Below are 14,198 nucleotides of genomic sequence, written 5' to 3'. Positions count from 1 at the left end.
CGTCAGGACGTAGAGACATTGCAAGGCTTCCGTTCTGCACATAAAAGAAAACAAAAAGATGCCATGCACCTCGATGTATGACGAAGTGTTATAAATTATATTGTAAGCACCTTCCAGCACTGCAGAAGCGTCTCCACTAAGCTGCCACTTCCTTATATATACATTAACCCGCAAAACACAAGTAAATTTATAAAGGCATTGCAGGTACTCACCACATCGTCGTGTCCGTGCAAGTTGTTGAGGTGCACGACCACGAAGCCCCATCGCCTGCGGCAGACGTCACCGAGACGCGGCAGAACCCTGTCGGCGGCTGGACCGTCCACGAATAGCGGGTAAAGCACGAAGGCGCCCAGGGTGAACAGAGTAGACGCCGTCAGCCTGCGTGTGGATTAAGTCACACGTCACCATAATTAGATGTAGCAACAGATGACACAAATTCCGTTGAGAAAAAAAGAACCTCACATCTTTACTGTCTACGTTTCTTACATTCAGTGGCGGATCCAGAAGAGATCAGTAGAAACGATCTATCGCCCCCACCGTCCACCTAAAAGCTTGTGACATTTCCCCGACCTCCCCCTCACCCCCTCAGTGCTTGCCACCCATGGTCGCACCGGCCACTCAGCCCCATGCCTAATAAAACATAGCCTAGCATAATGTTCCTATATCTGAAGTGTGGTAGCCCATAAATTGTTTCAATTTTTTGAAACTATTACGAATGAAAAACCAAATAAACAAATGACTGGAACCCATGTGAAAACAAATCAAGAGTATTTACGCTGCTATAGGGTTCTTGTGATAATAGTAGCTACTGAAAACAGAAATCAGGACCCACTTTTTCCGGTTTCACTTTCGTCTCTAGAGAAGTGGTTATATGAGGGAAAATAAGAGAAAAGTGAGCCCCGTAACTGTCTGCATCAGGGTGCGACACCTCAACAGTATCTCACCGGGGATGGGGGTGAGGAGGGATTAAAAAGATAGGAATAAAGGTATAAAGAGAGAGCTCTCTACTCACGCTGTTGGATAAGAAGCTATGGGCGTTTGCCTCTCCGTCCACCTCCGAGCGCTTGAAATTTCTTGCTCCCTCTTGAGAGACTCTGTCCTCGATTTACAGTAAATTTAACTTATACTAAAGAAGCGCGATGAAAGTGTGACCCTGAAAAGCGTTTACTTGTGTTGGAGTTCATTTGACGTAGTTGTTACACTTGGATTCAGGTGTGCGCTTTAAGGAGGCATGGACAGCTGGAATTTATTGTTCCAGTTTATACATAATAAAACATATAACGTAGTCATGGTTTAACGTTATGAAGCTGAATACGCACTGGAGCAGAGCGCTTTTAGATGCGAAGCTTCTTAGCGTCGAGCTCAATCCGCTTAGTGGTGTGACCACCCTTACTGTGCAATGGAATCCCCTCCCCTCTTTCTTGGCAACGATAAAGCAGGCAGCGTCTGCTAGTCAACGCTCACTCCACCTCTCTCTCCTCTAGGCATCCCTCGCGGCGGCGTTTTCACGCCCACTGAGTATGCGCGCCCGCTTTCCCTCCTTTCCTACGCTCCCCCCCTTCTCGCCTTGCAATGACGACGCAGACAGTGTCTGGTAGTATACGCTCGCTCCCCTGTTTTAAGTGCGAAGCATTTCTTATAAAAACTTCGGAGACTTTGCGCGTATCTATCTATCTAGCCGCCTACGACTTTTAGCTATCCTGGCCGTTTCGATAATGGTATCGATACCAGACTTGGTATGGAATAACATGACTGTATGGAGAACTTATCTGACACGTCATAACAAGAAAATCATGACATCGATGTCATAAATGTCATGATTTACATTTCATGTTCCTGCCGCTCTTGTGGTGGTTTCGTTCACATGACATGTTGCAAAATTGGTATGATATGACATGATTGCACGGCGAACACAAGTGACAGACCCTAACATGAAAATCGTGACATACGTGTCAGGTATTGATCATCATCATCATCATCATCATCATCATCATCTCATCATCATCATCATCATCATCATCATCATCATCATCATCCTGACTACGTCCACTGCAGGACAAAGGCCTCTCTTATGTTCCGCCAGTTAACCCGGTCCTGTGCTTGCTGCTGCCAATTTATACCCGCAAACTTCTTAATCTCATCTGCCCACCTAACCTTCTGTCTCCCCCCAACCCGCTTACCTTCTCTGGAAATCCAGTTAGTTACCCTTAATGACCAGCGGTTATCCTGTCTACGCGCTACATGCCCGGCCCATGTCCATTTCATCTTCTTGATTTCAGCTATGATATCCTTAACACCCGTTTGTTCCCTAATCCACTCTGCTCTCTTCTTGTCTCTTAAGGTTACACCTACCATATTTCTTTCCATTGCTCGCTGCGTCGTCCTCAATTTAAGCTGAACCCTCTTTGTAAGTCTCCAGGTTTCTGCCCCTTAGCTAAGTGCCGGCAAGATACAGCTGTTATATGCCTTCCTCTTGAGGGATAGTGGCAATCTACCTGTCATTATTTGAGAGTATTTGCCAAATGTGCTCCTCCCCGTTCTTATTCTTCTAGTTACTTCAATCTCGTGGTTCGGCTCCACTGTTATTACCTGCCCTAAGTAGACGTAGTCTTTTACAACTTGAAGTGCACTATTACCTATCTCGAAGGGCTGCTCTTTTTCGAAGTTCTTGTACATTACTTTCGTTGTCTGCAGATTAGTTTTAAAACCCACCTTTCTGCTCTCTGTAATCATGAGTTGCGATTCGTCCCCTGAGTTTCTCAGCAATGCAATGTCATCGGCGAAGCGCAGGTTATTAAGGTACTCTCCATTAACTCTTACCCCTAACTGTTCCCATTCTAGGCTTCTGAAAACCTCCTGTAAGCACGCGGTAAATAGCATTGGGGAGATTGTGCCGCCCTGCCTTACACCCTTCTTGACTGGTATTCTGCTGCTTTCTTTATGAAGCACTATGGTAGCAGTTGATCCCCTGTAGATTTCTTCCAGGATGTTTATATATACGTCATCGACGCCCTGATTCCGCAGTGTCTGCATGACGGCTGATATTTCTACTGAATCAAACGCCTTCTCTTAATCTATGAAGGCTATGCATAGTGGTTGGTTATATTCTGATCATTTTTCTATTACGTGATTGATAGTATGAATGTGGTCCATTGTTGAGTAGCCTGTTCGAAATCCTGCTTGTTCCTTTGGTTGATTGTATTCTAATGTTTTCTTTACTCTGTTAGCAATTACCTATGTAAATAGCTTGTATACTAAAGAGAGCAAGCTGATCGGCCTGTAATTATTCAAGTCCTTGTCATCTTCTTTCTTATGTAATAAGATGATGTTAGCGTTCTTCCAGGACTCTGGTACTCTTCCCGTCAGGATTCACCTCGTAAACAGGGCGGCTAGTTTTTCTAACACAATCTGTCCTCCATCTTTCAGCAGATCTGATGTTACCTGATCCTCACCAGCAGCTTTGCCTCTTTGCATGCTCTCCAAAGCTTTTCTGACTTTTTCTATCATTACTGGTGGGATGTCATCTGGGTTACTGCTAGTTCTTATAATATTAAAGTCGTGGTTGTCCCGGCTACTGTACTCCTCCGCTATTTTAACTATCCTATCCCTATTGGTAGTTATTTTGCCTTTTTTGTCCCTTAGTGCATACATCCGACTTTTGCCTATCCCAAGTTTCCTTTTGACTGCTTTGACGCTTCCTCCGTTCTTCAGAGCGTGTTCAATTCTCTCCATGTTATACCTTCTTACATCGCATACCTTACGCCTATTAATCAACTTTGAAAGCTCTGCCAGTTCTATTTTGTCTGTTGTACTTGAGACTTTCATGATTTGACGATTCTTAATGAGATTCTTCGTTTCCTGGGAAAGCTTGCCAGTTGTCCTGTCTAACTACCCTGCTTCCAACTACCACTGCACACTCCGTAATGATACTTGTCAGATTATCATTCATTGTATCTACGCTAAGGTTGGTTGCCTCACTAACAGCCAAGTACCTGTTCTGAAGCGATACACTGAATTCCTGTACTTTCCCTCTCAGTGCTACCTCATTGATTCGCTTCTTGCGAATCAGTTTCCTTCGTTCCTTCTTCAAGTCTAGGCGAATTCGAGACCGTACCATTCTGTGGTCACTGCATCGTACCTTGCCAACCACTTCAACATCCTGCACGATGCCTTGGTGTGCACTCATTACAAAGTCTATTTCGTTCTTATTTTCGTCATTAGGGCTCCTCCATGTCCACTTGCGGTTTCCTCGTTTTCGGTAGAAAGTATTCAAAATTCATAAATTATTGAGTTCTGTGAATTCTACTAGTAGCTCTCCTCTGGCGTTTCTAGTACCGACGCCATAATCTCCTACTGCCTGGTGTCCCGCCTGCTTCTTCTCTACCTTTGCATTAATGTCTCCCGTCAGTATAGTATACTGTGTTTTTACCGTACTCATGCCGATTCCACGTCTTCATATAAGCTTTCAAGTGAAGCGTCATCATGGCTGGATGTAGGCGCGTAAGGCTGCACCATCTTCATCTTGAACCCCACTCCAAGTTCTCTTCTGTCAGCCAAGCCTCGATAGCAAAGGACGTGCCCATTCTGTAGCACCGTATAGGCCTCATCTGTCCTCCTAACCTCACAGAGCCCTATTATATCCTATTTAACGCCCTCTAGCTCCTCGAATAGTACAGCTAGACTTCCCTCACTAGATAAGGTTCTAGCATTAAATGTTGCCAAGTTCAAGTTCCAATGGCGGCCTGTCCGGATCCAGAGATTCTTAGCACCCTCTGCTGTGTTGCAGAGCTGACCGCCGCCGTGGCCAGTTGCTTCGCAGCTGCTGGGGACTGAGGGCCATGAGTTATTCAACGTATGCATGTGGGAGGTGGTGGCCAAATACTGCACCAGGGTGGCCAATCCTTCTCTGGTGTGGGAGTACGTTCCCGGCGGTGGTTACCGGTGAGGCCGCACCCCAGGCCTTTTAATGCAGTTCCATCACCACGCGGATTTTTTTTATCCGGTTGGGAACTGCGCGGTACCGGGATTTGAACCACGGACCTTTTGCATGCGAGGCGGATGCTCTAGCCACTACGCCATCGCTGCACTATTGATTGATATGTGGGGTTTACCGTCCCAAAACCACCATATGATTATGAGAGACGCCGTAGTGGAGGGACCCGGAAATGTCGACAACCTGCGGTTCTTTACCGTGCACCCAAATCTGAACACACGGGCCCGCAAAATTGCCGCCTCCATCGAAAATGCAGCCGCCGCAGCCGGGATTCGAGCCCGCAACCTGCGGCTCAGCAGCCGAGTACCTTCGCCACTAGACCACCGCGGCGGGGCCATGCGTGTCATGTAACAACATGACTACGTGCCACGCTCATGATGCGCTTGCGGGCGTTTTGCACTCTCTCTCTCGTCACTCTCTTGAGAGTGACCTCAGCATGCACTGCAGGCGAGGAAAAGAACACCTGCTGCTACCTCTGCTTGCTCCACTACCGCGACCGCCGCTTGCTACACCTCGCGCAACTTTGACGTCGAATATTTTCACGAACATCGCAGCGTGCTTTTCACCCATTACAAGGCAGTGGTAGTCAAGGCAAAATGCGCGCCAGCCTCTACGCCAGCCATCGCTTCAAACGAATATTCCAGCGCTCACCGCAGCACCCGCGTTGGCACCGTTCAATCCGTGACGCCACTACGCGCAACGCTGCTGATTCGCTTCCCATCAGGGTTCCCTTTGAGAAGATGGTGTGAATTTTCGAATTTTCTTTCTGTAAAAGCGAAGCTCGCTACAGCTCACTGGCGCTGCTTAAAAATAGGGATTGGGGAGGAGAACGGAGGAGGTTATGCTGTAGCGCTTCAAACTCTTCAAAATTTTCAAACTTCGCGCGTTTGTGTGTACAAAAGGCACACATAAAAACAGACGCACGAACTTGCGTAAAGTGTGATAGAATGCGCCCCACCCCCCTTCCCTCACTCATCACGTAAAAAGTTTCTGAATGCGCTCTTGGCAGCTGTATCGTACGCGAAAAAGCTAGCGTCAAAATTCACTCCACCGATTGGGTGCACTGATCACATCCGTATAAAAGTATGCGCAAAAGGTATGCGCCGTTTAACTGGCGCGTTCTAGAATGTGCGGTTTGTCGGCATTCAGCCGTTTCTGATATGACGGTCTGATATTTCATCGGGCGGACTTTTTCATTGGACGTTGCTGTTTCAATTTAGGCTGAATACGAACGCGTGATCACTATTGTTGGCCGTGGGAACTGAATTATTGCGCTCGTGAACACTTTCCGAGCCTGACCACAGCGACATCAAGAGAACCTGCAAACTGCAGCCACAGGGAAGCGCTACATTTCTTAGCAGGGTGGCTAGGGGGCACTTGCTCTCAAGGTGACATAGCATATAGGCGCAGTAGGAGTGAGAACTGTGGCATCGTCTAAGCCTGTGCGCCATTCGTTGTCTGTTCGCCAACATTAGTTCCATAATGTTAAAAAATCTTACCGCCGCCATCATCCATAGTTCGTGGCCGGTTCCGTGAAACAAGTCAACTGTCAAAATTTGAGAGCAGAGTTTCAAGCACAGTGCTACATTTAGTTCACTCATTTGTACATTTCACAGCGCTGACATTTGGTCTCCCTGTCATATTTCAGAAATATTAGCGATTTGATCACATCACAAGTGTTGCAAACCTTTGATTTTTAATTTTTACGGCACTCTGCGTATACGCTAAAGCGTTGTACAAGGTGAGTAGACAATTTACTTACAGCCTGATGTTTCAGGATGATCGAGTCATTTAACTTTGCTTAGTTGTGTATTGACTACACAACATACTCACCTGTTCTTTAAACAATGGATGGCCAGCAGTCTCCTGAAGAAGCCAACCTTAAGCCTGTGCAGCTCCAGGACAGTGTTGGCAGCCGTGTATCCACTGCGTTAAAGAAGAAACATCTTAGACATGTCGCCATAGCTATAGACGACGGCTGTACGATGAGTGCGATCCCCTATGTAGGTAGGTATGTGTCCAGGTGCCTTCACACGTACGCTATAGTTTGCACGCGTTTGTGTGTGCATGCATGTGTACTTTGTATGACACGGAACAGCAACAAAAAAGAATGAAACAGCCAGAAAAAAATTTTCGTGCAATATAGACAAATAAAGAAAATAAATTTGACAAATATACATCGTAATGGAAACTTCTGGGAGAAAGAGGCTGCGAGAAATTGAACAAGATAATACCGACGGAAGAAACCGTTAGATGATCAAGTTATACATTATATTTAGGGAAATTCGACAAAGAAGCGAAGAAAATCTCATCAGGTGATGATGGAAAAGGCGTAGGTGCATTCCATCCGCCAGATGTGTGATGCTGCTCTCCACTTGTCACAATTTTGTGAAGTATTGTAATATCGGGACATTAGGATTTGACGAGTGGTTACCTTAGCAGGAGCACTGTGGTGTACGCCAAGTCCGAGCTGGCGGCCAGCGTGTACAGGGTGCCGTGCCGCCATTGCCTGTCAACCTCGTGTTCGCCTGTAGAATGAAAAAGATATCCACATGCTGCAACTGAATAAAACAATGAATCGCAAATGACGCCACATCAGAAAACGCAACTAGAAGATAGCCTGCATATGGTTACCGAAATATCGTTAATGGTTTTGCAAAACCGCTGTGTTTTTCGTGAAATAATTCCGGAATCGGGATTGGGGTGGGGGGAGTGTTTTTAAAAGGAAAGAAGAGAAAAGTGAGCCCCGTAGTTGTCTATCGGGGGGAGGACACCTCAACAGTAGCTCACGAGGGATGCGGGTAGAGAAGGGAATAAAAGGGTAGGATTAAAAGCTAGAGAGATAGAGAGAGAGGAAGGAAAGAGCGAGGCGGTGGGACAGGGAGCGACGGGTGTAAGGAGAAGACAAGAAAGAAGGACACGGTTACAGGAGTCCGAGGACGGGGCACCACTGGCGAGAGCTCTTGTCGGCGACAGGAGATGGCGTAGGGCTAATCCAGTCGGCCAGAGCTACGCTGTCGTCGTCGTAGGGGACCGGCGGCAGAAGGTGACGTAGGACCAACCCAGTCGGCCAGAGCTGCGCTGTCGTCGGAGATCGTGAGGGCACAACCGGTCGGCACGAAATAGAGCGAGCGAGTCCGACCGTATCGTCACAGTCATTTGTCTGTATTAGAGGCATCGTGAGTGTGAAGGTTACCATGGCCTTACTGTTTTACTAGCTAGTGGTATGGACGGCAGCAGGGATTGCAGGGATTGCAGAAAACTCACTTAAATCCATACTTTCACTTGCCCAACACCCAAGCCACAGCAGCACAATATCCTCTAGACTAGCTCAAGGGTGCGGACCATAACAAGTTTATTTCCGAAACTCGTTTATTTACAAGGCAGCGATAACGCGAGCAAAATCAAATGCAATCATAAACGTGCATTTGCTAGCGCTTCTTCTGCAGCAACTCAATGAACATAATTTTCAGCATGCCCAAGAGCTCCGGTGCAGCTTCCGAATGCTCACCTGCTGAGAAATGCTGCTGTTTCGCTATTCTGCATCTCTAGTAAATTTGACTTTGTCTGGTTATGTAACACACTGTGATTACTCGGCACCGACTTTTGCTAGAAGCGCCAAAAAGATTGGGCTCCCAGCTGGAATTGATCGCTGTGAAAACTTCTGCGTTCAAATCATCGGGAGCTTCCTTCCATAGACATGCACAGGCCTGCACCAGGAGCACTTCACCCATTCAAATTAACTGTAAGTTCGAATTAACAGAGTATTAATTAGGCAGCTTTTACAGTAGTTCACTATGGATAGATGCTACTCAGCGAGAAAAGTCAGATGGGTATCATCTCGCTTGATATGTGATGAGTCGGATGTTGAAGGAGATGCTGGTTTCTGATATTTATGTACAGCCGTCCCTCAAAATGGTATGACTGTACACTTGCAGCCACTGTAGCTCTCTATACTCCCTCGATCATGGGTACGCGTTGTGCCCTGCGCTCGCGACAACTTTCCCTATTAACAGGCCTATTTTATTTACAAAAAAACACTTTATAAAGAGAACGCCAAAAGTTTGGTATCTAGATATATTGACCATAGTATTCTTTTTTTTATAAAAGCAGGTTTCACTAGGTAGATTGATTTACAAGTACTAACAATTACCCGGCGCTCATCTCCGCAGGTTTGTTGGATGCAACAATCTGTAGGCGACTCTAATGTGGTCTCTTGATTGTAAACACACGAACAAGATCGTTTTCCGACTCTCTTGGTTTCCATTACTCGGTTCTCATCTTACTTGGCAATTTTCTTTCTTTGTGGGTTCGCTCCAAACAAACAAACAAGCGAAAACAGACAGACAGACATACAGAAGCAAAACAAACAAATACGCCTGTTCAAGACTGTTGTCGTCGTTCACAGCTACTACGTACGCGCAGGAGAAAGCAAACAAACACATTCCCTTCTCCCCCCCCCCCCCCCCCCACAGTGGCCTTTCTCAGAGGTAAGGGGCTCACAGGAAAGCACTGCCGTCTTTGTCGCATGGGGACAGCGTGCCACCGAATGTACACATGTCACTGAGTGTGTCGTCTGCATGAGAGTGCGTGAGCTGTTGTGGGGTGGGTGCGGGAAATGCTTGTGCTCATTTTTGCAGTCGTACATCTTGTTGCCACGCTTCGTGGAGAGCTTAAAGAGGCCCTGTAACACTATTGAAGCACCTATTTTTTATCTGTGGCTTGCGTAGATCGATAGCTAAAGATAATTTCAGCGTGGGTCTAAGCGCTGATATCAAGTGATTTAGTATTTTAATCACGCAATAAAATCACTACATCGCTACCGACCCCATTACCACGTAGTGGCACTCGCCAGAACTTTGCGGATGGAAATGACGCCGTAAGGTTGTCGCCATGTATCATAGGATAAATGTAACGTTAGAAGCGATCGTGGTGTATGATCAAAACTGAGGTCACTAATCTGTTTCATTTTTCTTCTCTATGCTTTTTCGTCGAACCCTGAACAGACGCAGCCACAATAAAAAAAGATCACTGCAAGACAAAGCACGACAGAGGCACTGGCTGCCATTTCGCCATTTTATTTTTGGTTTGCGCGGGTCCGATGTAGACCTCTCTTTTTCTTTACTCTTTTTGCTTTTGGGAGTTTGCGAGCTGCCTCTTTCTGTATGTGTGCTGTTGAAGGGGTGCAGTGCAGCATTGTTGTTCGTTGGGCGGCTCACCGAACAACGCACGAAGGTTCAACAACACTTCACTGTCTTGGTCGTTCCACAAGTTTCTTTCTCAGAATAGGAGGAGGGATTGATCCATAACCTTGTAAAAACAGGAGAATACCCCGCTTCGACACAGTAGCTCCCGCTCACGTTCTGGCAAGCCAGGTGTCAGGCACCACGATTGTTACTCTGGCAACAAGGTCAACATGACTTTGAAAATACAACAAAAAACAAACAGGCAACGATGGGATGCGAGCTACCCCTACGTAGGCGCTTCCAGCTTATTTCATTGAGGCAGCCTTCCGACGTCATGGGCGAGTAAATTGTGGTTAAGTGACCTCACAAAAATTGAGTTGAGGGCAAGCATTTTGTTCTTGTATTTTGAATCTTCTAAGTCGAATAACTTCAGACTGCATGCCGTTATCACTGCAGTTTTTGCTGCATTAGTCTGTCTGTACTTCAGTCTACGCAACTCACGAATAAAACATATGGGGTCGAATAGTGTTGGAGGACCCCTTTAACCTTATGCGTGAAGAAACAATGAGGGCAGCTATTGTTGAACGATGCTTGGCACATGTTGCCGACGTCTTTATTTTGTGCAGGTGATAGATGCGTCCTTAATAGGGATGCGTTTCAAAGCATCCTCCTAGTGCAGCAATTGACAATCTGTACGCCGACTTCCGACATTGTACATAAGTGGCCTACTGTGCTATTGAGACAACGTATTTCCTTTGCCGGACTGAAAACACACGGACAAGGTTTTTTTTTAGATAGATCGCTGCATTCGTGTTCGTGCACCGCCAACTGTGTTTCAAGATTTTGCTATCCGCAGTTTTAGCAATGTACCCTTCATAATGGTGCTGCAGAAACTGCCAGCGCTCAAATGCTACGAATACCACTCTGCGCACGGGAGGCATCGCGAACAAAGGGATACGCCGACGGCCCCATCACGACAAAAGAAGCGAACCGCAGTGAACGAGTCAGCCCTGCATGCGCTACGCGAGAGTGGCCAGCGCGCGTGACGAAAGAAGTGTCATAGAAGCGAGTGGCACGTGATATCGACACACTCCACACTCACTCTCTTTCGTCCTCGTTCGCTTATTAATTGAGCTGAAGCCATCGAACAACGGCAGCGCCTCTAATGCATAAGCGGGTGGCAGAGAGCTCCGCTTTCGGCCTAGATGCAACCATAAAAGACCGTGTGCGTTTTAGGGGCGAAGCTCCTTAGGCCATGGGTCATGCGTCCGCTATTTTTGTTGTAGTAGTAGTAGTAGTAGTAGTAGTAGTAGTAGTAGTAGTAGTAGGTAGCCACCTTCACAGTCGGACTACAGGAGTGGCACGTGCGCACTCTTTTGAATTGAGGAGGAAACCCGCGCACGTAAATTATAAATAAAAATATAGTTGTTTTTGTTGAAATAAAGACGAGTATCGGTGACTGAATCTCCAATGAAATTTGCCGTCAATTTGATGCTTACTAAAAAAAAAAACTAGTAACAGAAGGATGTACTTTGAGCACTATCCGACCATAAAAGGTTGCCACGTTGAACTCGCAGGGCGTAACCTCCTTGGTTTCAGCAAGGTTTAGCGAGAGTTTGGCCGCAGTGCCATGAACTAGCGGCGGTGAAAGGTGGGAACAAGGCGTGAAACGCGGGCCGTAAGAGAGTGCGCGCGTGCCGCTCTTTTAGTCCGACCGTGCCACCTCTCGTTTAGTCCTTGGAATGTCCGCTGGATAGCGGTACTTTTATATGTGATGAATATATTGTCACGTGAATACGGGTAAAGCACAACGTCTATTAACAGGAGCAGTAGCACTGGACGTCAAGCTGAACCGGGCACCAAGACCACGAGCGCAACAACCTTTTTGTCACAATGGCACATATATACACGCATTGGAATGGCTCAATCTCGTTCCATGCCCGTGGCATTACCCCCTTCCAAAAAAAAAAGTACCGCCCTGATGCTCAATGCCGGTTAAAAGTGACAGTAATCGCATACACGCACAAAAACGCATGATGAAGCAGTGTCAGGTAGTTCGGGGGTAGCGTGGCTTCATCCGTGAGACATGAATAATGTCCGCCTATCTACTGCGAACGTCGAGATCACCGAGCTGTGTCTTCAAGCAGGACTTAGTAGTTGAGATCTGTGAGGCGCCATAGTACTCTATAAGAACCGAAACAGCGGTGAAGTAACTTTTCTGAGTGGCCCTTTGGGAGAACGGGAATCCACAGCCACACCAGATCACCGGGTTTGTAAATAACATGACGATGACGAGAGTTGTACCTCTGCGAGACGATGCGTTGTTGTTTACGGATTCACTCGAGTGCAAGCTGGTGGGCCGCATCGACGAGCCGGATAAAGTCGTTCGAATCAGTAGAAATATCGGTCATGTCAGTAAGAGCGTGGCATCCAGCATCATAATTGCTTCTCAGTCGTGAAGCAACCGGAAAAGAGTGAAACCTGTAGTCTATTGAACAACAGTGTTGTAATCGAACGTTATGCGTAAGGCGAATTTCATCCCAGTTTTTGTGATTGCGGTCAAATACATGGACATGTCAGCAAGCGTCTTTTTTAATCTCTTCGTCACACCATTGGTTTGTGGATGGTATGCGGTCGTTTTGTGATGAGCTGTTCCTCTAAGCCTCATGACGTCTTGCATCAGTTGGGCTGTAAAGGCTGCTCCACGGTCAGTATTGACAGCTGTTGGCGCTCCATGGCGGAGGACGACGTTGTTGATAAAAAATACGCAATCCCATTGGCGGTGCCTCGTTGTAGGGCTTTCGTTTCGCAATACCTTGTTAAATAGTCAGTAGCGACTATGATCCAGCGGTTGTTATCATGTGACTTCGGGAAGGGCCCAAGCAAGTCCATGCCGATTCGTTCAAACGGTTGTGACGGGGGTACAACAGGCTGCAATAAACCAGCAGGGCGCACAGGTGGGGCTTTACGGCGCTGGCAATGATTGCACGTTTTAACGTAATGCTTGACCTCCTGGGTGAGCTTAGGCCAGTAGTAGCGAGTCCGAATCCGGGCAAGGGTACGTGCGAATCCTGGGTGGTCAGAGGAAAGCTCGTCGTGGCAGGCAGATAAAATTTCAGCGCGTAGCCCTGGTGGAACGACGAGGACGTATTCAGTCGCATAATGTTCGAAGTTCTTTTTGTAGACGATGTCGTTGCGGAGACAAAATGACCTTGAACGAGCGAATGCCGGTGGTGGACTCGAGCTGTGGCCTTCAAGGCATTTGATTAGTTGTCGAAACTCGGAATCACTTTTCTGTAGTTGGGCCGAATGAGATTCAGTGACTGCGCGAAGAAAATGGCCATCGGTATCATCATCGCTCGATGTCGTTGCGAGGAGAGCGCGCCAAAGGTAATCGCCATCAGTGTGCACGCGGCCAGACTTGTAGACGACTGTTACGTCAAATTCTTGAAGGCGCAAGCTCCACCTCGCGAGGCGCCCTGAAGGGTCCTCGAGATTGGCCAGCCAACAGAGGGCATGCTGGTCCGTAACGACTCTGAATGGACGGTCATACCAATATGGTCGGAACATTGATATCGCCCAAGTAACAGCAAGGCATTTTTTCTCCGTGGTCGAGTAGTTAGTTTCCGCAGATGATAGAATGCGAATAGCATAAGCGATGGAACGCTCGGCACCGTCTTTCCACTGGACGATCACTGCACCAAGACCAATGTTGCTTGCGCCAGTGAGCAGTTCGGTGGCGGCATCTTCATCAAAGTGCCCTAGTAAGGGCTCAGTACACTATTAAAGATCAGGAAAAGCGGCTCTGTGCTTGGGATCCCGTACAAAAGAAGTATTATCCTTCGTTAAGCGGGGAAGGGGTTCAGCGATGTTAGCGAAGTTTTGCACAAAGCGCCTGTAGTATGCACAGAGACCCGAAAATCGGCCCATATCCTGTTTGTTCAAAGGTGCGGAAAATTTAGCAACAGCCTGGTCAAATGCCATCGTGACTGACGAGGTGGCTAAGGAACTTTAGTTCC

At 47.1% G+C, this 14,198-nt stretch overlaps 1 protein-coding gene across 1 annotated transcript in view; it reads right to left on the bottom strand.

Moving 5' to 3' along the window:
- The window catches only part of LOC119170644 (nose resistant to fluoxetine protein 6), an 87,138-nt gene that overhangs the window by 22,571 nt on the left and 50,369 nt on the right, over window positions 1-14,198 (bottom strand). Inside the window, exons 8-10 of the mRNA XM_075890471.1 lie at window positions 7,428-7,521; window positions 6,827-6,919; window positions 213-378 (exon numbers count right to left, since the gene is read on the bottom strand). Of these exons, the coding sequence (XP_075746586.1) occupies window positions 213-378; window positions 6,827-6,919; window positions 7,428-7,521 (353 nt within the window). The remainder of the gene's footprint in view (window positions 1-212; window positions 379-6,826; window positions 6,920-7,427; window positions 7,522-14,198) is intronic.

Source organism: Rhipicephalus microplus, chromosome 3 (genome assembly GCF_043290135.1).
Source record: "Rhipicephalus microplus isolate Deutch F79 chromosome 3, USDA_Rmic, whole genome shotgun sequence".
Lineage (NCBI taxonomy): Eukaryota > Metazoa > Arthropoda > Arachnida > Ixodida > Ixodidae > Rhipicephalus > Rhipicephalus microplus.
The sequence above is the reverse complement of the archived record's forward strand: the minus strand, read 5'-3'. Positions and strand labels throughout refer to the sequence as shown.